The sequence below is a fragment of the Rhizopus delemar genome, genomic scaffold, assembly GCF_000149305.1.
Source record: "Rhizopus delemar RA 99-880 supercont3.8 genomic scaffold, whole genome shotgun sequence".
Taxonomy (NCBI): domain Eukaryota; kingdom Fungi; phylum Mucoromycota; class Mucoromycetes; order Mucorales; family Rhizopodaceae; genus Rhizopus; species Rhizopus delemar.
The window spans coordinates 1,730,162-1,754,126 of NW_027137834.1; the positions used below are offsets into that span (position 1 = coordinate 1,730,162).

General features: G+C 35.4%; 7 protein-coding genes across 7 annotated transcripts; 4 read left to right on the forward strand and 3 right to left on the reverse strand.

The window, feature by feature from the left end:
• Nucleotides 1–2,631: 2,631 nt before the first annotated feature.
• On the forward strand, nucleotides 2,632–2,882 carry RO3G_10850 (uncharacterized protein; the record flags this gene model as incomplete). The annotated part of the gene is made up of 3 exons (XM_067665434.1): nucleotides 2,632–2,670; nucleotides 2,718–2,834; nucleotides 2,877–2,882. The coding sequence occupies 3 exons, from the start codon at nucleotides 2,632–2,634 to the stop codon at nucleotides 2,880–2,882; spliced, it is 162 nt and encodes a 53-aa protein (XP_067521535.1).
• Nucleotides 2,883–4,693: 1,811 nt separating this feature from the next.
• RO3G_10851 (uncharacterized protein) lies at nucleotides 4,694–6,927 on the forward strand (the record flags this gene model as incomplete). The annotated part of the gene is made up of 7 exons (XM_067665435.1): nucleotides 4,694–5,362; nucleotides 5,415–5,510; nucleotides 5,574–5,698; nucleotides 5,784–5,820; nucleotides 5,887–5,988; nucleotides 6,053–6,154; nucleotides 6,214–6,927. 7 exons carry the CDS (start codon nucleotides 4,694–4,696, stop codon nucleotides 6,925–6,927), a joined length of 1,845 nt encoding a protein of 614 aa, XP_067521536.1.
• Nucleotides 6,928–7,655: 728 nt separating this feature from the next.
• On the forward strand, nucleotides 7,656–13,166 carry RO3G_10852 (uncharacterized protein; the record flags this gene model as incomplete). Its single annotated transcript, XM_067665436.1, has 7 exons — nucleotides 7,656–11,052; nucleotides 11,131–11,185; nucleotides 11,255–11,467; nucleotides 11,524–12,303; nucleotides 12,424–12,685; nucleotides 12,750–12,927; nucleotides 12,988–13,166. 7 exons carry the CDS (start codon nucleotides 7,656–7,658, stop codon nucleotides 13,164–13,166), a joined length of 5,064 nt encoding a protein of 1,687 aa, XP_067521537.1.
• Nucleotides 13,167–13,721: 555 nt separating this feature from the next.
• RO3G_10853 (uncharacterized protein) lies at nucleotides 13,722–15,593 on the reverse strand (the record flags this gene model as incomplete). The annotated part of the gene is made up of 6 exons (XM_067665437.1): nucleotides 13,722–14,148; nucleotides 14,209–14,308; nucleotides 14,368–14,941; nucleotides 14,997–15,438; nucleotides 15,486–15,528; nucleotides 15,587–15,593. The coding sequence occupies 6 exons, from the start codon at nucleotides 15,591–15,593 to the stop codon at nucleotides 13,722–13,724; spliced, it is 1,593 nt and encodes a 530-aa protein (XP_067521538.1).
• A 474-nt stretch (nucleotides 15,594–16,067) lies between these two features.
• Nucleotides 16,068–19,458, forward strand: RO3G_10854 (uncharacterized protein; the record flags this gene model as incomplete). Its single annotated transcript, XM_067665438.1, has 14 exons — nucleotides 16,068–16,304; nucleotides 16,366–16,644; nucleotides 16,787–17,155; nucleotides 17,214–17,295; nucleotides 17,350–17,453; nucleotides 17,505–17,724; nucleotides 17,774–17,979; nucleotides 18,027–18,149; nucleotides 18,235–18,255; nucleotides 18,429–18,713; nucleotides 18,762–18,833; nucleotides 18,886–19,143; nucleotides 19,193–19,285; nucleotides 19,336–19,458. The coding sequence occupies 14 exons, from the start codon at nucleotides 16,068–16,070 to the stop codon at nucleotides 19,456–19,458; spliced, it is 2,472 nt and encodes an 823-aa protein (XP_067521539.1).
• A 731-nt stretch (nucleotides 19,459–20,189) lies between these two features.
• On the reverse strand, nucleotides 20,190–22,068 carry RO3G_10855 (uncharacterized protein; the record flags this gene model as incomplete). Its single annotated transcript, XM_067665439.1, has 4 exons — nucleotides 20,190–20,197; nucleotides 20,326–20,758; nucleotides 20,803–21,302; nucleotides 21,354–22,068. 4 exons carry the CDS (start codon nucleotides 22,066–22,068, stop codon nucleotides 20,190–20,192), a joined length of 1,656 nt encoding a protein of 551 aa, XP_067521540.1.
• A 361-nt stretch (nucleotides 22,069–22,429) lies between these two features.
• On the reverse strand, nucleotides 22,430–23,414 carry RO3G_10856 (uncharacterized protein; the record flags this gene model as incomplete). Its single annotated transcript, XM_067665440.1, has 2 exons — nucleotides 22,430–23,256; nucleotides 23,321–23,414. 2 exons carry the CDS (start codon nucleotides 23,412–23,414, stop codon nucleotides 22,430–22,432), a joined length of 921 nt encoding a protein of 306 aa, XP_067521541.1.
• Between the last annotated feature and the right edge of the window lie 551 nt (nucleotides 23,415–23,965).

Below are 23,965 nucleotides of genomic sequence, written 5' to 3' on the forward strand. Positions count from 1 at the left end.
GAAGAATAATCATACAATGAATTGGAAATAAAAAGACATTCCTTATAATCTAGAGGCTTTAAAAAGTTTGATAGCTTGTCAAGAAGCTCAGATATATTATCTTGCATTTCAATAATAAAGAGCTAATGAGAAGTTGGGCGCTCTTGCTGTAAAATACTGAAGAAAGAAATTGAAAAGGAATTCAGTGCTTATGGAAACGACTAGAAAGTATCTTTTCTATACAAATTTAATCTAAAAAGCTCTAAAGCTACATCTGCTACTAGCATGATCTGTACTATCAAGTACAGGGCTTAACATTGGGAAAAGAAACTTAGGGAAGACAGATGAGTAGAATACTCACAAAAAGAAAACAATATGAAAAGGAGAAATCTGTTGATCTCAATTCATATCACTTAAGTTCAAATTGACTAGTAGCTGATATTCGCTAAAAAGAACATGTACTGTACTTTTAAGTATATGGAGATCATTATAGCAAATCTCAGCGATGTTGAAAGTACTGGAAGAGAAAATAGCAATGAAAGATAAAAAAAATAATGGGGGAGTAAATGATGCATGTTATTAAATCACGGTCTTTCATTTAGGTTACTGAATACAATCATAATCCAGTATGAGCACCGCAGCAATGTAAAACACCTCTGGGTATATTTGATAACAATGCATGTCTTCTACGCAATCTTCTCAGACATACTCAAGAAATTGAACTGACAATTGTTTATAAATGCGGAAGGTATTGAACCATCGCCATCGGCTCGGTTCTAATTGAATCGGTTGCAAAGGGCGCTGTTGAGATTATACTTGCTATACTTTAATATAATGCAGCCAAATATCACATAAGTGACATTTGCAAAAACATCCTCTTAGACATAGCAAATAAGTAGAACCCTAAATTCAAGAGAAAATTCTGGATAAAGTGTTCAAACCGATCAACAAGTTTTATGAAAAATGCCGAATGTTCTCATCCGATCCTGAAACAATAGCGAGAAGGATGGTGGATAAAATAAGCTGATTTGTTAGTCAATCAGAAATCAATTCATTTATGAAATAAATTAAGCAAATTGCTTTATCTGCCAACTTGCAGAAAAAACGCACAACAGTACAGACTCTGATTTATAAAATGATGTTTTACACACCTTATTTCATTGTCTTTTTTTCATACAGGTTCAGGATAAAATTCAGTTATACATACGATAAAGAATATGATTGTATGCTAATATTAGGTTCTAAATATTATTTTATAAAAGTGATCCACAAAATTTGAGATTTTACATCATGATTTTTTTTAAAAAAAAATAGGCATACTTTACTTATCAAACTTAATTTGAAAAGTAGCATTCTTTTTGATAAATCCAAATATCACCATTTACATCTCTGAGATATATTCAAATCTGATAAAAAAAAAAGAAAACATTCATAGTCTCTACCCTCAATCATTTTATTGATACTACTGGAGGCTTCGATGGATGTATTATCCATGAGAAATTAAGATATTTTATTTTTGAGAATTTATGTATTTGATTCAATGTCTTGGAGACAGGTCTTAAATAATAACCAGTAGCAGCAATTTATAAAACTTTTTTTTTTTGCTACTGTTATTTTTTTCTTGCAAACTCCATCTATCTTTTCTTTCCTCGAATTCAAGAAGCACCTAATTCTATTTTTATAATACTTGTTACTTATATTATTCAAAGTAACCGCATGAAATACTGGTTTAGTTGTTAGTAAAGCAACTACATATGAAGCAATACACTTGGAGAACGTATTAGAAGGCACCATATTGCTGTCAAAGACAAGCATATCAATAAAATATGGCTATGAAGCGAATTGAACCTCTTTACCTACTGTAAAGTTAAATATATTGAAATTGAAGTATTTGAAGGGATCAAACATAGAAGAGGTGTTGCGAAAATTTCCATTCCTACAGTTAATAAAAAGAGAATCTAAATTGTAATACATACCGTTCCTTGCTATGAAATTGAATTACATATAACTTGACAGGCAAAATTATGAGTAAAAAAAGATACTTTCTATTATTATATTTATAAGGAAAGTAAATCACAACTTGAAGAGTTTGTATCACACTGAGTACGACAAACATTGCAATTTGCAAACCTGCCAATTGAGCCAGCTCAAATCCGCAAATTACTATATTTATGGTCTACAATACCAAATCTGGATATTTCGCCAACTTCACTTTATGTGCCTAGCGATGATAGACAGGTCCTGGTTTATAACCTTATAGAGAGCACATTAGTGAAAAGGTTAAAAGGTGCTTATGGAAGAGTGACGTGTGTTAAAAGTCGGGAAACATATCAGCAGGTCTACAGTAGATCTAATGCGGGAGATTTGTTAGTTTGAAAACCACTCTCAAACATAGATTTTTTTTTTTAAAAAAAAAAAGACTTTAATGACAGAACAAGAATGTTTGTAAGCGCATACTGATATTTTCTAGTTTGATGTAGATGAGTGGAGTAGTGAACATGAAGACATAGAGTTATTGGATGGTTTATAACGCCAAAAAGAAGGTGTTACACTTGTTCAAAACAATGTGATTCCGGATTTGCCTAAAGATGAAACGACACTGTTTTGTTTTGTTTTCTTTTTTCTTTTCTCTTTCTTTAATAATAATAAATTATGGGTTGCTGTATGTCTAATGACTCTTTCTTTGAAAAGGTATTTTATTCATTTCGTTATAAACATGTTGACTGAATGTGAAATAGGAGACTGTTTATGAAGTAGTACTAGATGCGAACGGTGTTGCTCAGCGTGTACCTAAAGGTCAAGGAACACACTTTATTCATGTATCTCAAGATGAAGAGACTATTTTGAAAGAAAAGGTAAAGTTCATACTATTTTATCTATTTTTTATTTAATTGAAGTTTTAAGTCTGAGATCACTCGTCCTTCACCAACTTATCTAAACAAATGGCCTTCACTAACCAAACCAGTATTATATCATCAAGAAAAACGTATTCATCCATTGCCAGAAAAGACATAAAAATAAGAATGAGGTTAATAATACAGGCTTATTATTGTTGTTATATCATTCTGTATGCGATGTTTTAATACAAAATAAAAAAAAGTACTAATCTTTAATAGATACCCTTTTCTTTATTCTTTAAATAAACTATACTTTATTTTTATCTTTCTCTATCAAAACATAATGTTTGTTTTCTCGGGTGAAAAAGAAGAAAAACAATTACCAAAAAAGGAGGGAGTTTGTTAAATCAAAGCCGAAAAAACTGTCTTTCATAAACTACATGGCATTTTTGCAAGCAATGCACTGCAATGCTTGTCAATCTACTGAGATTCATTTTTATACCATGTCGTTCAATCACCAGTAGCACGATATTGATGTTTATTCGTATATTGGTATATGTAACTGTGCATTGATATTTGATGTCTTTGTTTATATGAAAGCAAGAAAGGTTACTTTGAAATATAATATTACACTTCGAGTTGTGTCAAAAAAAAATATGCCTGCTATATCGGTTCGAAACCATGAAAGAGAAATAATGAGACTTTTTTTGGATTAACAGGTATAAATAAGAGAACTACAGTGATTTGATTAGCATATCTATTAATAAACTTTACAAGGGCATTCAATCAGTCAACCTTTTCGCCGATACACTATGAATAATATGCTTGTATCCATCCTTCATTCTTTTCATACAAATGTAACTTAAAATGACATTGATCAAAAATATACCAACAACAATTGATGAATATAAAACTATAATTGACTTGCACTATTATTACAGCAGAATCACAGTGTAACTAGCTCAATTTTTACTACTTGTATTCACTGTATTTTTACAATTGACTTTTATATAAATGTGGGGTTTAATAGCAACTTTACTAATGTTCAAAAGTAAAATTTGTAAGGTGCGATTTGAAAGTAAGCTTTTACTTTATTGATACAAATAAAAAAAGTACACAAGTGATCTTTTAAAGCTATGAAAGAAAGAGAAAGATAACAAGTAAAGACTATGCGAAAACTTATATTTCATACTGTTTGCCATCGCTTGAGCTTACAAAATAAATACGAAAATTCCAAATCAAAAGAATTTGTAGAAAAATGCTAGATAGAGCAGACATACTATCTGCTTACAATTCTCTATGCTAATATCTTTTGTATTTTCATGACAAGCCACTGCTCGATATACTTGCATCACTCTTAATCCTTATACTCTTCGATGAGTTTTAATAAACATTAAAGCTTTCATCCATAAAAAAAACATAAGGCTGTTTAAGTCTTTAAAGTGAAAATGGATATTGTTCATAAATAGCTATTCGTCTACATTTGAAATTGATTTTCACCTTTACTTTGGGGTTATCAAATGTTAATCTTTACATAAAAGTTTTGCGATAAATGTCTAGCAAATGCAAATAGTAAAGTTAGCAAGTCAAGGTGAAATCAAGCAAATAAGAAAATCTAAAGTTTAATTGGCAGTTATGGAAAACAAAAGTAAAAATGCAGTAATTAACAGAAGTGATCCTAGTAAATTACATGTATTCTAATAAACACGCTCGCAACTATGCTTCTTTCCATGTTGTGAGGAGCAAAATTTAAGATTAACTGGTATTTTGAAATAAGGACGTGCTATTTTAACCTTGGATACGTCATCGAGTTTTTTAAATAAAAAAATTATTTTTCCTTTTTTTATTCTTTTTCCTTTTTCCCTTACAATAAAAAAATGTCCATCTATAATACATCTAAATATGACAAAAGCAGAGCACGTACTGCGGCTCCTAGACCTCGTCTTATTAATGGACGACCTATGCCTCCACAGCAAAGAATGATGCAGAATCCACAATTTCAGCAAGCACAATCCTTTCAATCAGAGCCAGCATTTGATGAATTTCAATTAGTTTCTAGTGCAAAGCATGGCCAACATCATTTGATGGATTTTAAAACCAACAAAAAAGTAGATTTTAAAACGTTTACACCACCTGTCAAATTACATCGTAAAGAACCTGATCGAATCCCTTATAGACAATATATTCAACAATTGCAACAACAACAACAACAACAACAGCAGCAGCAGCAGCAAAATGGCGGTAAGCCACCTGCTCAGTTAAAGAATGCGGCCACTGGACTCACTGAAGTTCAGCCACCACCTACCCATGGGCCCAAGACAGGTGCTGATACCTCTTTGATTGCTCCCATGGGAGGTGCTACTCGTAATAAACAAATGTTATTTAAAAAGAGAACAAAGCAAATCTACTTAGCAAAGGAAGACACAAGAGAGTTAAAAGAACAAGAACAAAGACCTTGGATATTGGAAGATATTGAAGGGCAAAATAATTATACGGGTACTCTTGAAGGTGGACAAAGATCCGACTATATGCTCTTTGTTTTAGCCGTAAGACATTTTTATATTAGATCATCCATGCATTTAACGTAGAGATAATTAGGAAAATGGGTTTAAAGTAGTTCCAGTTGACCGTTGGTACAAGTTTCAACCTAAGCGTAATTTCAAGACGTTATCTATAGAAGAAGCTGAAGAACAAGTAAGAAAGCTGTTTACATGGTATTACAAAAGGGATGGTTTTAACAGACGCTTTTTAAACTAGTTAAAAAAGCAACAAAAACAAGAAAGCCAGCGATGGATGATGTTGAATCGTCGTGAACAAGAAAGTAATGTAGAAGATGCTGCACCTCGCCACAAATTCAAAGTTGTTGATAATGGAGAGAAGAGGTAAAAAAAAAAAAAAAAAAAAAAAAAAAAAAAAAAAAAAAACCAGGATTGATAGTTAAAAAGCATGCTTTTAATATATTAATAGAGGGAATAAATCTGACGATGAGGCACCTACTAAGCATGTAAGAAAACAAAAATGAGGATAGAAAGTCAGATTGTGTTCTAAACTTCTGTTTTATAAAAATTAGGATTCTGACATTGATGACTTGGACTTTGATGATGATTTCCAAGATGATGAAGAAGGAACTGGGGATCATGAAGCAGAAGATGATGAAGTGAAAGATAGCAAAGTATGGAAAAAAAGAAAGATACAAACGATAGATTAGTATCAATGATTTACCTAATTTTTTATAGGAACGTGTCAAAAAAGAAATAAAAGGTTTTAAGATGAACGGAGGGGATGACTATGATCTTGAGGATCTTGAAAATGAAATCAAATTGTCTTCAGAAGGAAAGGTAAGGAGATCAGATTATTTTGATATAAAACCATTTTTAAATACTATAAATATGATTAGCAAATGCGCAAGTTGGTACGTGATCTCGAAAAGAATCGTGCTTATGAAAGTGACGATGACGAAGATCCGTATGCTTCAAGCGCTGATGAAGTAGCCTCTGATGACGAAGAAAAGAAATCAGATGAAGAGAGTAAAAATAAGAGTACTCCTACGCTACCCAAGAAAAAATCAAGTGCTGCTAATACATCTTCCAAACTCTTTATGCCCAAGAAGGCACATGCTGCTAAGGTTAAAAAAGAAAATATCCCTAGACCTATAGGCCGACCCGAATCACCTTCTCTGTTTGCTAACAAAAAGAAAGAAGGCTCACCTAACCCTGTATCTCCCTCATATAAACCTACATCTCCAACACCTCGTCAAAATAGTCATTCCCCACCTCACCGCGCTGCTTCGCCTATTGCTGTAGACCAGAATAGAAAGCGAAAGCTAGAAGATATCCCATCTGCCGGCGCTCCAGATCAGAAGCAGAGAAAGTCCTCAACCCCTGCAGATGATGACCTTATTACGGAACAAGAAGTGATTGAGACCTTGCGTGGCAGAAGAATGACCACCAAGGAATTCCTTATGAGCTTCCGTAAACGTATAAAGAAAAATCCTCGCAACAGAGAAATAGTGACGGCCCTGCTAAAAAAGGTTGCTAGACACAGTGCTAGTGATGATCCTAATACGCATATGCTCGAATTAAAGCCTGAGCTTCAGAAAGGTCATAACTAAATAATCAGATTAGTACATTTATTTATATTAAAAAAAAAAAAAGAAAAACTCTGTAAAAAAAGACCATCTATGTGTAAAATAAAAAATAAAAAAAGCTTCATGCGCTGTGCAGTAAAGTCACTTAGCTATTTTTTCTGAGCTTGATGTATTTTAATGTCATTGTCCTCTTTCTTTTTTTGGTATTTTTTTGACATCTCTTAAAAAAAAGCAAGCAAGCTTTGTTACTTAATTCATCAGCATTCTCATGAATAACGGAGCGGACAACCCACGTTTTCAACACTTGACTAATTTATTTGAAAAAAGAATCCAACATAGAGAGGATGTTGACTTAGAAACTAATTTTTTCAACGAAGTTTTAGAATACTTCTTATCCAACACAGTAAACCATTGGTGGTGCAGTGAAGCTATGCTGCCTATAGCTTGTGAATCTCTCTGGCTATTTTCATTACCTGATCACCAACCGATCGTCCAGTATAAACATAAATTAAATCAGCAACTCAAGTCCTGCAGTTACTGCGCAAAGGCATACCAAATCTCAAAAGTGCTTGTCAGAAAAAGGTTTTTATTTATTAAAATTAAAAGAGAAAGGAGAGTATTGATTTTTGTTTCCTGTTAGATATGAAAGTCTATTTCCTGGATCCACAGTCGATCGGTTTTTTCAGATTTTAAATCGGTTTGATCTAACGAGAATTAAATCTACTTTAAAACAGCTTGAATCGAAGTTCAGCATGACTGATCAAGTAATATGCGCTTTAATCGAAATTGTTTATTCTCCAGCATTTTTGAAAGATACTGAATGCGATCAACTGTTTTGCAAGATGTTTGATCAGATCCACCGATCAGGACTTTTCCCTACATTAGACACCGACACAGCTGTACATGTCTTTCAGTTGAATTTACATCATCACCGTGTGGTGCGATTCTGGGCAAGAAAACTGCTAGAGAAATTCATAGGTACGGACGATTACAGGCTACCAGACAAAGACCTTCCGCAGATTGCAGGACTTGTGATTGCCATGCTGCAGTCACTTACTACTACAACCCACTCTACTGATTATTGTCCGTTTGAGGTCACCCAGGATAAGGGTGAATTCTGGAAGACACTGCGACTCGCCGCAACTGCCATGCCCTCTGATAGACTACATCAATGTCTTCTGGACGCTAGAATTTCTATGCCAGTAATAATCCAGACTCAACTTACAACTTCTTCTGAAAGGCTGGTGGACATTTTAAAGGCAATGACCGTCATGCTACTGAAACTCCAATCCAGGTTCTGGGGCACTATTGAGGCCGATGCTACGCTTTATTGTAATATCATTAAACAAATCTGTGAGCATGCTGCCTTTCAATCAGTAATGAAGATTGCGCGAGATGGAAATATTGGCAAGATTTTACAAAAGGACGGTACGCGATATCCAGAGGATAAGCTAATGGCCAAAATCAAAAGTATCCTTGAGTGGATGTATCCTTACTGGTCGTCTTTGCGGCGATCCTCTGTCGAGGCACAGATGACAGAGAGGATGCTAGATACAACTTTTGGTTATTTTCAAATGGAGATGTGGGGTGTGATGAGCCGGGCGTATTGTGCAGAATTAGGTTTACAAATTGTTGATCAATGCTTGCTAGATGACAACTTACCAAAATTGGACCAATATATACCACAGATTATCTCGTTTGCTAAAATTGATACTTCTGCCTTACCAGCCATTGTTCAGAATATGCCAAATGTTGCTGTTAATCTGTTGGGCGACTTGGCAGACAAATACACTACTTCTGTGATGAATGCCTTTCGCTATGTTTTTCCATCCATAGTAGAGGAAGGAGAAAATGTTGGTTCTTTGGCTAAAAACACGCATTATGATAATATTTGGAATGCTTTGACTACCAATTTCGAAGAATCACCACCATCAACTTTATTCATTAATGTTTTTTTGAAAGCGTATGCAAATATAGCAACTTTTGATTTGCCAGACCTCGAAAAGCAAGCACAAAAGAGCCCATTTCCAACAGAAGTTGCCTATGTAGCTCGCAAATTGTCTGATGTTCGCTCCTTTGTCATCCAACTACTACCAAAAGTACAGCACATGGATTGGAATACAAAAAAGAAGATGGTAACTGACACTGAAATGATTAAACCTATCCTTCATCTCTGGTGCTCACAATATCCAGAACTTCGAGATCGAACTGTCCAGTTTGTACAGCCCAACAAAAGTTATAACGTAGATCCTTTTTACGAATTTTTTATGCTAAACCCATCAAAGGTCACTGAAGCCATCAACTTCATAATTCAAGAGTATATGGCCTTGATGATAAGCAATATAGACACATTTAGATCTCTCCCAAGTTTTACATTGGTCTTAAAATTATATATAGAATCGCTGGCATCTAAAGGATACCTGGAAAGCCTATTAGGGAAAGGAACAGAAGAAGATGAGAGTGGACAGTTTCGCGTATTTTGGGATAGCTGCTGGAAAGTAAATCAGCTTATACTTGAAGCTTGTTTGAAATGGTCTGAATTCTATAGGCCTCGAGAAGTGGTAGATGTTGTGATACCTGTGCTTGATATAGCTGGGCAGATGATGGAAGCACAATTGTTGTTCAAAAAAGTAGTCTTGCCAGATACGCTTTCATATTCTTTTATTTGTGCCTCAGTGGATTCTTTGTCACATTGGGTTTATGTCACCAGGCAGGATGTGATTTCCCGACTACTTCCTTTGATCGTTAATATGTTGGACACGCTAAAACTAAAAGACATGAAGATATCTGTTGAAGCTTACGATCGACTCATGACGGCCTCGACAGGGGTTAACGTTAGCAAATTGACCATTACAGAGAAAGAAAAACTCTCTTTGGCGCTCAGAGCTCATGAGCCTGACAATTTTATTTTCTTCAACGATAGCGATGATGAAGAAGTTGAATGGCAATCGATTACTACTCCCAATCGAGCGGATCATGCCAAAACTACAGCCTCCGAGAGGACAATACCTGAAAGAATAACGCCATTTTCGTTGGATGAAAGCTTTGCTAATATGGTGACAACTACTCCTCCTCGATTACAAAGCACCACTTATATTGACCAGAATAGGGAGCAAGAAACATTAGAGGATGAATTTGAAAACGAATGCGGTGATATTGACATGTTACAGATTGACGAGAGCTGGTTCGACGATGAGATTGAGTCAATAAATGAGACACCAAGCGTTGAACCTATGGATTTAGATACCTCAAGCACTACTACACAAAAAGAGGTATTCAAAGAAAAAGCAGTGACTGAAGCGCCCAAGCGATATCAAAACCGTGTATATGTTCCTGAAACGCAGCAACAGACTTACGCTGTGACTTCTACTGGCCGCAAACTAAAACCTCCACCTATGGGATTCTCAAAAGTAAAAAGCTTGAAAGACGAATTTCGGGCGGAACAGCGTCTGATGGCTACAGTTAAATCACCCTCTGCGGCTAGCGTAGTTCACAAAGGCTATGATCAAGACAATTCATCTTCAGAGTCTTCAGATGATGACGAAGAAGGAGGTCTTCAGGACTTGGTTAATGATATGGATGACCGTGCAGCAAATACTGAAACCGTCAAGGCTTTATTCAATACCAAACCTAAGCGTACTATCAAATTAGTTGATACAAACATTACAAAAAAATATATACAACAAAAGGAACAGCGACTCAAGAGTCGAAGGCAGAAAATTATACCCAACATCGATCGCCTCTTCAAGGCTATCCTTTCCTGGGACATTAGTTTAAGCAGAGACATGCCTCCAGCTATGGATGAAACAATTTATAAATGCATACCGACTAAATTCCAAACGTTTCAAGATTATAAGAATACATTTGAACCCTTACTGGTTACTGAAATCTGGAGTCAGATTCAACGTGCAAAAGAAAGTCTGTCACAATCTGATGTATTGGAGCAGTGTATTGTGGCGGGACGTCGTCATACGAATGATTTTGTGGATATCATGTTTAACTGGCCAATGAGTTTGGTTACTAATTATGTATCTGTGGATGATCTTGTCTGTATTTCTAATCACTTCGGTTCTGTCTTTTTCAATGATCCATCAAGCCTGACCGAGGAAGGTGAGGTCACAAAGCCTTGGAGGGAGAGAGCTTTTTTGGGTAAGGTGGCTTCCATTAACCAAACAAAAAATATGGGAGAAGTGACTATTCGATGCTACTTTACTCCAAATCGTATAGGTGTCCTAAACTCCATTTCACCAAAGACATCATGGAGTATTCTTCGCATTATGAGGTAAAAAAAAAAAAAAAAAAAGAAAAAGAAAAGGAAACAGCAACAACAAATACCTAACTAAAAAAAAAGTCTTACAACGGCCATGCGTGAATATGCAGCGTTAGAAGCTTTAGAGCATTATGAACTTGGTCCTGAAATCCTTAATCCTGCTCCTACCACAATAGCAAAACCCGGTGCACTTATTATTCAACAGTATTGTAAGAGCTATAATGTCAATGAACCACAAGCTGAAGCCATTGCAGCTGCTATTCAGAAGAGAAAGGGGTTCTCTTTAATTCAAGGGTAAGAAGAAAAAAAGCAGAATAGAACAACAGGAACTTAATTTAGCGACTATATAGACCTCCAGGTACTGGTAAAACAAAAACTATTTTAGCCTTGATTGTTTCATTATTGGAGCAACGCCACAAGTCAACACCTGGGCAACCGTATGGTGGTAGTAAACTTCTTGTGTGTGCACCAAGTAATGCTGCTGTGGATGAAATTACAAAACGTTTGAAAGAAGGAGTCATGACCTCCCACGGTCTAAGGAAACCAAATGTAGTTCGTATTGGTGTATCGGATTCGGTCAATGCAAGCGTTAAGGACCGTATCCTAGATCGTCTGATTGAGGCCGAAATGGATGCCAATGTGGGAAGCGATGATACGATTACAAAGATTGGAAGCCGTCTAGATGGTATTCACAATGACATTCGAAATATTCAGATTGGAATGGATGAAGTGGATCGGGAGATTACGCAGGCAGGGAGCGATATAGTTCAAATGTCTATCCTTCGCGGAAAACGAAAGGCATTGGCACAAAAATTAGCCAAGGCAAGAATTGCACTTAGGGATGCCCATCAGGATCAAAGAAATTATGGACAAGAGATGGAGATTTCTCGTATACGTGCACGTCAAAAGGTGTTTACCAATGCCGATGTTGTCTGTGCTACATTAAGTGGAAGTGGGCATGACATGATGACAGCGATGGGAGCGTCGTTTGAGACTGTCATTGTAGATGAAGCCTCTCAATCGGTTGAGATTAGTTCCTTGATACCTTTGAAGTTTGATACTCAAAGATGTATTCTTGTTGGTGATCCTAATCAGTTGCCGCCGACTGTCATGTCTACTCTAGCAACCAAGTATGATTATCAGCAAAGTCTATTTATGAGACTAGAGAAAACAATTGGAAAAGAAGTCAATCTATTAAAGTAATATCCAATAGATTATATATTATATATATGACTAAAAATACATTATAGCATACAGTATCGTATGCATCCAGAGATTAGTGATTTACCAAGTAGACTCTTTTATCAATCTCGGTTACAAGATGGATCTGAAATGGATAAAATTTCATCTGCCGTTTGGCATGCATTACCTGAATTTCCTCCTTACTGCTTTTATGACGTTCGCGATGGACAGGAAAAGATGGGACGAGGAAAATCTATCTTCAATGTAGCAGAGGCAGATGCCGCTGTTTCTTTAGTGGACCTACTTCTTACTAAATTGCCTACTATGAAGGTATTAAAAAAAAATTACTCATCTTTTTTGCTGTTATATATTAGATATTAAAATATCAAATTAGTTTGCATCCAAAATTGGTGTCATTACGCCCTATAAACAGCAAGTAGGCCAACTGAAAGCTCGATTCCAAAAACGGTTTGGTGATGGCATTGTGGATGCTATTGATTTCAATACTGTGGACGGTTTTCAAGGACAAGAGAAAGAAATTATTATTTTTTCTTGTGTTAGAGCTGGATCAGGTATAATAAAAAAAAGGGGGGAGGGTTCCTCCAAAGAGTTTAACTCATGCTTTCTTTTAGGACGTGGTATTGGCTTCTTGGCTGATATGCGTCGTATGAACGTAGGACTAACAAGAGCCAAATGCTCTTTATACGTCTTGGGTCATGCAAACTCATTATCAAGAAGTGAATATTGGGGAGATCTTGTACAAGACGCCAAGAAAAGATCACTCATGAGAGAGGTGAAATTTAAATACTGATGATTTAGTGAAAGTTAACTAAAAAAAAATCATGTTTTAGTGCGGATACCCTTACTTTAACCATCATATGAGCGAGTCAATAATACCTCAGAATATTTACGAAAAGGACATGGTCACCATGCCTTCAACAGAATCTATTGAAGAAATAAAAGGACCTACCAAGATTGACGAGCCTCCTGCTGAACCACCTGGCTCTCCACGAATAGGTGAAAAGCGCCAACAGAGTCCGCAACTAGAGAATATTAGACCTACACGTGCGAAGATTTCTTTAGAAGATTCACTATTTATGAGAAATCCAAACGAGAAAACATCTTCGTTGCGTGAGCTGAAGAGTTCGAGGGAGATGCTACCTAATGAACCTGATGATAAAGTAGATAACTTATTTATCAACAATAGAAACTCTGTAAGTCTTTTAATATTATAAATATGATTTATAAACCACTGACGTTATAAAAAATAGAACATTAATAACATAAAAGAATTTTAGTATTGTATACAAAGAGATGTACATTTATTTTCAATAAAAAAAAGTAGGGAATGATGGGGGATGTTTACTTAATAAAAAGAAATGTTTGAATCACCTTCAGCAGGTGCATCCAAATCAACATAAGATTTTACTTGACGAGGATCTTTTGGAAGACTCTCATCTGGTCTAGGTCTTCTAGAATTCCATGACATGTCAATACCCAAACGAGGAATCTGTTCCCAAGAGATAGCAGGAGGGCGCATGATAAAAGGAGGAGGCTGTGCCATGTTTGGCATGGTTTGTTGGCTGGGAAGTAGATGGTTTGGATCACATACATAGTTGTTGAAATAGTCGACCTCTGCTCTTTTACGTTCAATCTCATCAGGATGTTTTGTCAATATGTGTTTCTCTACATAATCATATCCTTTGAATGCCTTAGAACATTCACCTACTTGACACTTGAATTTTGATTCATGTTCTTTTAATACATGTTCTTGCACAAATTCATCAACTTCACTATAAAACAATACACAAAGAGTTTAAAAAAATGCATATACGTGAAGAGAATCTACTTACGCTTGTGCTACTTTTCCTCCCAACTTTTTAAGTTCACGTTCATCAGGTGTATGTATTTTCATTGATACTTTCTGGTCCAGATTTTTAGCCCAAATCATGGCTACACAAGAAAAGATTGAGCATGGGTCAAAAAGGAAAATTCATGATTCTTTGTTTTACCTCCTTTTTCATTCCTTGCTCCTTGTTTGGAATCATTATTGTTTTCTTCAACAGTAGAACGACAGTGAGGCTCGCAACATTTTCTGTTTAACTCTTCTAGAGAATCACATTCCATTGCACAATAATAACAATACATGTGAACGCGACGCAAATAAGTAATCAACATATCCAATCGCTTTTTCAACTTGAACGTCTCACTTTCCTCTTCATGGTCCGCAATTACTTTTTTAGCACGATTTTCGACCGCCTTCATACCACTCTCTTCCAGATCATCCGAAAGCATCGCCTCAAGCGCTAATGCAAGCTCTCTGATCTGCTCGAGATCTTTCGTTAAGCGATCGACGGATTGAGTGATTTCGGGTGCAACACGTGGTGTACGGTTCTGAATATTACTTTTACGGTTCAAGGCCAAATGAAAAACAAAATCATCCACCTTTTGATTATCCAGTTGATTAAATACATGCTTGATGTCTGTGCCTGGTTTAAAGCAAATCCAGCCAATACGTTGAAACTTTCTGTTAGGTTGAGGCTCAGAAAGAGAAAGATAATCAAATCCATCCACTTTGCTGTACATCTATAACAAAGTGTTATATTTCATCCTATTGAGCAACAAATGAACAAAATATTACCTCCAAAATCTTTTCCCTAGCAATCGTAGGTGGAACGGTCTTGATCACCAATCTGGGTTCGTATTCTTCGTTTTCGTTTTCGTCTTCCTCTTCCTTTTTCGCTTCCACAGCATCTTCTGCTGTCTTATCCAACCGAATATCGTCTAATTCACCATTTTCCAGACTTATCAAGAAATCTTTCAAGTATCGTTTTCGACGTTGAATCATATCTTCATAACGAGCACGCGATTGTACTGGATGGTATTTTTCCAAGAACCACTGCTTATCCTTATTGGCTGAGAAGAATTGAGAAAGCTGACGAGAAGCAAACTTTTCCTTATAATGAGCATATCTCTTTTGAATATCTTCATCATCAATACGCCTACCGGCAGTTCTTCGATGGTATTCAGAGAATTGTTTATAAGGTACAAGATAATCCAATTGATTTGGATCCACAGGAAATCTGTTTGCGTGTTATTTAAACCCGAGTTTGATAAAGTGTTCATTTACCTCGTCCAAGCAGTTGTGCCCATCATTTGAGGATTCATCATGTCTATTAATAGTTTAAAATTATTTTGTATACAAACAAGCACATCTCCTTATTTATTTACCCATCATGGGAAAAGCGCCAAAAGCGGCGTCTTGGTCTATTTCCATATCTCTTCCACGTCTAGGTGATGGTCTTCTCTTGCGTCGACGTTCTTTTCATGATTCATTCAGTAAAGAAAGAGTAATTTATAATAATAAAAAAAGAGAAAAAAAAAAAAGAATAGAAAAAGAGATAAATAATAAAGATAAAAAAGGACGACAAGTTCTACCTTCAGGAGGGGTTGGGCTTCGACGACTACGCTTTCTTCTATCATAATCGTCATAGCTTCTTTCGTGTCGAAATTTGTCTCTTCCTTTGGTTGTCATTGTATCATCATCAGACCAGTCGTTGTAAACCATTATATTTTTAAAAGCGAAAAAAAAAAGGAAAAAAAAATAAACATCTATCTTTTTTCTGTCAGTGCTAAGTGCACACCACTCAACACACTTTTACGTCACACACATATAAATACGAACTTTTTTTACATATTTTTTAGCAGCAATATGTTGTTAAGAACACCAACGCGAGAGCCAACCACACCACAACGAACACCTCATCGTAATACGCCTATTCGGTATACTGCAGCAGTCAGTAATGATTTTTTAACTTATCACCCAGATAAAGAACCTGTAAAGGCTTACTTACGCATTCGACCTAAACCACCTCACTATGAATCAATTATAGAAGAACCTTATCTTCAAATCGTCAACGATTTAGAAATCTCCATGACACCTCCAGAGGTATAAAACAATAAGCCCAACTATTTACTTTTTCTCATTAAATGCATGATCAATCATCCAGGATTCTAATGCCTATCGTACAAGAAATCGAGCACCTGAGAGATATAAATTCACACGCATCTTTACAGAATCCGCCAATCAACAAGAATTTTTCAACAAGACAACACTACCGCTCATTCAAGACGTCTTGCGAGGAGAGAACGCGTTGATCTTTGCTTATGGTGTTACTAATTCTGGCAAGACTTACTCGATCACAGGCACACGAAAACAACCTGGACTGCTGCCCCGGACATTGGATGTGATATTCAACAGTATCGATGGATATATGAGCGACTCAAAAGTAAAGCCTTGCATGCATAGCCTGGTGCAGACTTATGTTCATGATGCAGACGAAAATAGAGATATACTTTATCACCATCCTATAGCAGTAAGTTTTTCATGTGAACTCTACAGCTCTTGTTTGCAATAGTAACATTGAATAGACAGAAGTTTGGGATCATAGAGACAAAACTGCGATACCAATTGAAGAAAACTTTGAATACGGCATCTGGCTGTCTTTTGCAGAGATTTACACTGAAAGAATTTATGATCTTCTGATTCGGCCCGATCAGTTTTCAAAACGGCAGGCGCTTCCTCTCAAATATGAATACAGTAGTGGACACAAGTACATTGCTGGCTTAAAGGAAGTCCGGGTAAAGAGTATTGAGGAAGCATATACGATTTTGTTGGAAGGACAGCGAAATCGTGCAGAATACTCTACAATCACAAATCATACGAGTAGTCGAAGTCATAGTATATTTACTATCCGCATCGTCAGAGTGCCTATTGATGAAAATGATTATGTCATTGAGGTTTGAAAAGAACAGAATGGGTCAAAAAAGAAAAGAGGGCTCAATATACATTGTGTAGGATCCGATCTATGCTACTGTATCTAAATTTTCAATTGTTGATTTAGCTGGCTCAGAAAGGTATAGAAACACTTTGAATTTTGGTAATGATGACAACAATAATAAAAAGAAACAAGTAGTCTAATCTTTTGTTATAGGACAAAGACTGAAAGAGGCGGGCAATATCAATAAATCGCTTATGGTTCTTGGGCAATGTATGGAAACACTTCGACTCAATCAGTTAAGAATGGCCACAGGAAAGGTAAGAAAGACATGACGATAGACAATAGAGAGACTTACGATGGATAAAAAGAAAACAATGATGGTACCCTATCGACACAGTAAATTGACTGAGTTATTCAAAAGTTCGTTTGAAGGAGATGGAAAGGCAGTGATGGTTGTCAATGTGAATCCATTTGATACAGGATTTGATGAAAATAGCCATGTAATGAAGTTTGCAGCAGTAGCTAAAGATGTAGCTACCTGGCGTAGAGCACATCCAAGATTAGAGCCTGAATCCATTTCAAGTTCTGGTATAAAGATAATAATGAAAAAGAAGATACAATTACTTATCGTCTGTAGCAAATAAACGACCAAGGACAGCACATAAACAGCCAAAGAGAGTATATCACGGTGTTGATGATTTGATGAAAGATGATGGCGATGAGGAGGAAGATGAAGAGGAAACTGCAGTAATAGAAAGAAGCAATAATGAAGAAGAGGAAGAGGAAGAAGAGGATCCTTTTGTAGACAATTTGATTACACAATTAGAAGATCTAAGGAATAAAGTAAGAAGAAAAAGATGTACAAAAATATGTCTAACATATATTTTAAGTGGATTGAAGCGGAAGCACGTAATGCAACCATGGAAACAGAAATAAGGCAAAAAGTAACCATGGAATCGGAAAATAAGATAAAGTTGATAGAACAATCCTATTTAGAAATATTGGAAAAACAAGTAAGAATAAGATCGTTATATTTTAACAGTTGACTTAAAAAGCTTGTGAAGAATAACGTTGCAGAATCTCAAATTAATGAATTAGATATTAATGGTGAGAATGAAGGTAAATTACAAGTAAGAGAAATCGATAAAATGATATTAATACTTTACTCCTAGATTTCCTTAAAAAGGTAACTGCTAAAACGGTATATGCGTTGTAAATTTGCACTCATGAATCAAGGGAAAAAACAAAAGATAGCTGATAGACAAGATTTACTGTCTACTGAAATTAAACAGTTACGTTCACATATTAATGAACAAGAAGATACAAAATCCAAATTGTTAGAGAGAATATCATTACTAGAAAAGAGTAAACAAAAGCAGCAAGAATATATTCGGCAGCTGCACCAAGATTTAAAAGAAAAAGATCAAAAGACAAAAGAAGAAGAAAAAGAAGAAGAAAAAGAGAGGAATATACCTATGGAGGTGGATGAACATGCACCAACCATGAAGAATCCTTTATTTGAAAAGTTTTTAGAGTTGAGAAAGAAGCTACGTCGAAGTATTTTCCGTGGTGAAGAGGTAAAAAGGGAAAGAGAGATGATGACTGCATGCTTATGAATAGTATAGTATTCTCATGATGCAGATGTTATTATGGGAGAAATTGAACAATTTGAGCAAGTAACGTTTGAGCTAGTAAAGGTAAAGAGGATGATAGTAGAGGGAATGATACATAAGCTTATGCATAAAATAGGAAACAAATATGGGCAAACTGCTTAAATTGATTACCCAAAGGGAATTTAAAAATGATCCTTACAATATTAAGCTTCGTGCAAAAACCTTATTTAAAAAATACGCTAAAATATCTATACCCGTTTTGGCATCAAAGAAACCCAGTCAAATGGTTGCCATTAGTGTAGATGCTGGCAATCAAGATGAATTTATATCTGACATGCGTGGTGCTCTTCATAGTTTACAAGATGAAAATAATAGATTGAGATATAAAATAAAGGTAAAGAGGACTAATAAAAAGATATAATACAAACCCTTTTCTCTTTTAGACTATGCAAGAAGGTCATAGGAGATTAAAAGAAGCGTTTGAGAAGACAAGAAGAGAACCTGTTACAGAATTAGAATCTAAAGTAGAAGAAGAGGTATAGTTGATGATGATGAAAAAGGACATTATTAAATGCGTTTTTATTAGATGAATGAGGTAGAATCCGAAACGTTTAGTCCGATTCTAGGAGCAACAAAAGACGATTTGACATTGATTGATAATGACGAAATTCTTATCCCAGAACAACGAAAGAGAAAGAGGTCATCCTAAACTTTTTCTCTTTTGCTGCTCCAAATACTGTATAATAAACTCCGATTATCTTTGATATAAAAAGAATACTTTATTTTATTTTTTTTTTTTTGTTTTTTCTTTTTTATTTTATTTATGATGACAGGATATGTTTTAATTCAAGATCAAGAATTTAAAGAAAGTACAGAATCAGTTTATTCTATTCCAATATCAGCAAGAACTGGTACTCGCCTTAGAAGATCGTCATCTCTTAATCGGTTTTATAATAAAATGTGCATATTAAGAAGAAATATTGAAACATCCATGCAACACAGAAGAGAGACAAGAAAAGAGAAAAGACCACAGGATGGAAAGACGAACCCATTCGAATAACTCATGTTTTGTAAATATTATATCAGGCACATAAATAAAAAAAATAGGTAGCCAATGGAAGGACGGACTTTAAATTATTTGTTATTGTGCATTGATTTCTTTTCTTTCCATTAAGATGACTTGTAGAGCAGGTGAACTCTTTTTTTTTAGGGAAACAAGTTGGCAAGTCAAATGACGTCAAGACTCCTGCATTTCTTGAAACGCTAAGAACAAAGAACTATCACAGTCACCTGTTTCGTTTTAAAAGTGTCAGCGTGACGAACTATTTAAAAAAGTGCTTAAAGAATAACAGCAATAGAGGACTTGATCAACAAACATTTTGTCAACTACTTGTTTTGAAACAACTCACAAAATAAAAAGTATGCAATCAATAGAATACATTAAACAACTGGAAAAAAAAAAAAAAAAAAAAAGGTTGTTTAGAAACAAAGTCAAGTTGGTTTAAATACAACAAAATATCCTAGAGAATGAACCAGTCTATTTTGTTGAACATAGATCATTTCTTGTTTTAATTACTATCTTTTAATATCTTTGAAAAAACGTGCGATATTTCTTCTAGTTTAACGGATTCTTCTTTAAATTTCATGCTGTTTAACTGTGCTTCAAGTTCATGTAACCGACGTTCCAAATCCTCTTTTTCTTGCTTCATTTTTAAATATTTAGCGTCTGGGGTATCATCATAAAATTGGAATACTTGACATAGTTCTGAAGCACTAGGTCGTTGAGAAGGATCTGGGTGCATCATTTGTCGTATCCATTTTGATTCAGTTGGATATCTTTCTTCAAATCCTTCTGGCATTTCTCCTTTCATTTTTAGATCATTCAGCACATTTGATCGTTCCATGGCTGTAGAAAATGGATAAAAGAGCTCAAACAGGATGATGCCAAGTGAATAAATGTCTGCTTTTTCATCATAAGTGGTTCCAGCCAATTGTTCAGGTGCAGCATACTATTATATAGTCAATACCTTGTATTATTACTATCATCATTTACCGTTCGTGTTCCAACACCCATCGTTCTATTCCTCTTCTTTTCTTTAGGTGAAAGTCGCTTGGATGACGAACAACTGTCAGTCACAGTAGTTGCCTTGTTACTTTTTGTAGAAGCACTATTAAACGTCACATTTGAATTTGCCGCAGCAGTAGTAAATAAATCTAAATGGTTAGTGTTGGTTGGTGAAGAAGAGAGTTCATCCAATAAAGTAATCTTGGGAAAACTATATGTTTCTTCTTCTTCCTCTTCTTCTGCTTCTTCTTGTTCTACAATACTTGCAGCCAAACCAAAGTCACCAATCTTTGGTACAGTTAAATCAGCATCATAAGATATAAAGATATTACTTGGTTTTAAATCACGATGAATTAAACCTTGTTGATGAATATAAGCAGCACCTTGTAGTATTTGAGAAAACAATTGAATGTTATTCTTTCTGAAATCATCTTCATCTTTTCTATTTTCTTTTTGATTCCTTGAAGTAATACATTCATGCAAAGTGCCTGTTTAAAGTTGTTACACAACATATGTCAAATTGAGCCATCCTTACTCACTTGGACACAATTGCATTTGAATATAAAGTATGAATCCATCAATTCGATCTGAATCATCCACAGCATAAATATCTTCTTCAAATGTATAATCATAATCTTCACCATCCAAATCTTCCTTTTCAAGCACAGAGGCATATTCTAACCAGGACGAATAATATCTTACCACGTTACGATGTTCTAATCGGGCTAAACTTTTTATCTCTCTAAAGATATGCTCATATTTTTCATCATCTCTGCCAAACAATCGAATCTTCTTGACCGCATAAATAATATCATCCAACTTGTTCCGTGCTCGCCAAGCACTCGCAAAACCTCCGCGACCAATCATGGATTCTTCAATAAAGTCATTTCGATAACGAGACTGTTGAATGCTCAATAATGAATCGGGTGTGGTAATCAACTTTGGACTTCCTCTTTTCACAATCTCTGTAGTTTGATAGAATAGCTGGTTGAATGCTCGATGATACGAAGAGCGAAGCGTGGCTAATTCATCCATAAATTCATAGTGAATGATACCTGCCTGACTGAGTCGTTGGCATAACTTAAAAAACACTTGTCGTTTCATCTCTGGTGTGTCACCATATACTTGACAGAGAGATTCAATTAAAGAAACAAGCAATAACTTTGTCGGCTGGTGGTTGCTGTTGTTGTTTATGGTAGGTGACTGAGCAACTGCCAAAGGACCATGTTGTTCTTCTTTTTCTACGACAAACATAAGATAAAAAGGAATATTCTTATATTCTTATTTACCTTGTGGTTGAAGTAGATTTTTGTTATCACCACTTTCACTTGGTTCGTGTGGTTGTGTCCAGAATTTGCTAGAATGGTTGTTTATTGATTCTTCTTCTTCAATAAATGAAAGGGAAGATTCAGATTCATACATAGTTTGTTATGTGTTTATGTACTATATTGGTTAAAAAGTATATACAAGTAAAAGAGTATGTGTGTATGTCAGGATATTTTTCAAATAAGAAAGAAGAGAAGAAGAAAAAAAAAAAGCACCGAACTAGAAAAAAGGAGAATGGAGGGACTTTAAAACACAAAAAAAAGAGGCCAACCAAAATTGTATGTTTTTTTTATTTTTTTCCTTGCATTTCAAATGCTTCTTGATTAGAGGAAGTTGATTGAGGTAATGGATGATGAGGGTCAAAGAAAGGTGTATTTAAAGTAGGTGAAGTAGGTGAATCACTTTCTTTATAATCATAAGATCGCATCATACTTGCTGTTCTTCTTGGTATGTTGTTGTGTTGAGTTAACTCTGTTATTGGTAATGCATTTCGAGAAGCAATACTCGTGGATCTTTTTATGTTATCCTCTACTAGTATCTTTGTACTCGATTCATTTTGCTGTAATAGCAATTGTTCCAATAATTCTTCCGGCACAGGCGCGACACATACAATTGGGAAAACACCTTTTAACCCTGTGGTCACATTAAATCCAAGTGCCCAACCATCATCAAACTTCATGGCCACACAGACAATATCGCCAATATGCAACCCCAGTTCGTCTCCCATTTGTGGTGGATAAGGATGTTTCACTTCATAAAACTCTTCTATAGGTTGCGGCTGGATAGTTAAAGGCGGAAGTTGGGTGTTGTCTTGGTTAACAAATGCTTGTTGTTGATTGGGTAAAAGTATTCGCTGTGATGAGGCTGCCAACAATGAATCATAACCAAATACACTGGAACTATCATTAAACTGTTGCTTGATAATATTGATCCTTTGTCGTTTTTTGTAATAAAAGAAATAAGCAACACCTCCAACCATTCCAAGAAATGCAAGACAACCAAGCACAATTCCAACAATTCCCCCAACTGACAAATTTTTACAACTTACTGAAACACAACATGAATCTGTTCCGTTGATCTTGCAATAATCACAAGCATCTGATTCACTTTCAAACCCTATAGATTATTATCAACTATTAAGTAATAACAAAAAAAAAAGAGAGAAAGAGAGGAGCCTTACCACAGTTATAAGGTTCATTTGCTATACCAATCACACAGTTATAAGTTCCATTCAGTCCAGACCAGTACTGACAAGACGAATTAAGAACAGTCATATAAACATGCTGCTGCACCAAGTTGGGACATGTGTCTGTATTATTTGTCAGGCTCTCGACACTAGCCATATAATCAAAACAGGTTTGCTGGCATAAAGGTGGTGGTGATAAGCTATTATTATAGTTACAAGGAAGTGAATAACTGGAATCTTGTATCAAAGTAGCACACAGAAACGTTTTTGAGTAGCGTGCATAGGGTATCGTACTAGCAACCGAGGCCTTATCCGTACAGCCTAGAGGTGTCAGATAAAGTTGTGGTGAAGTAACAAAAGATTGCAGGCCGGCATCAAACGTTTTGATATCTGTCACATTTTGAAGAAAAGGGTATTTTGTTGACAGTCCGGTGAGGCTAACATAATAGTCTTGAAATGCTGCACAGGTTGTTGAACCACTTAGAGAAAAACAAGAGTCATCTTGTGTAGATGGTGATGGTAGAAGTAGTAATAGTAATAATAATAATACAATATGTGATGCTGAATAAGCTGTAATCTTCATCTAAAATATAATATGTATAATATTATATATGTAAAATTCTATACACAAATAAATAC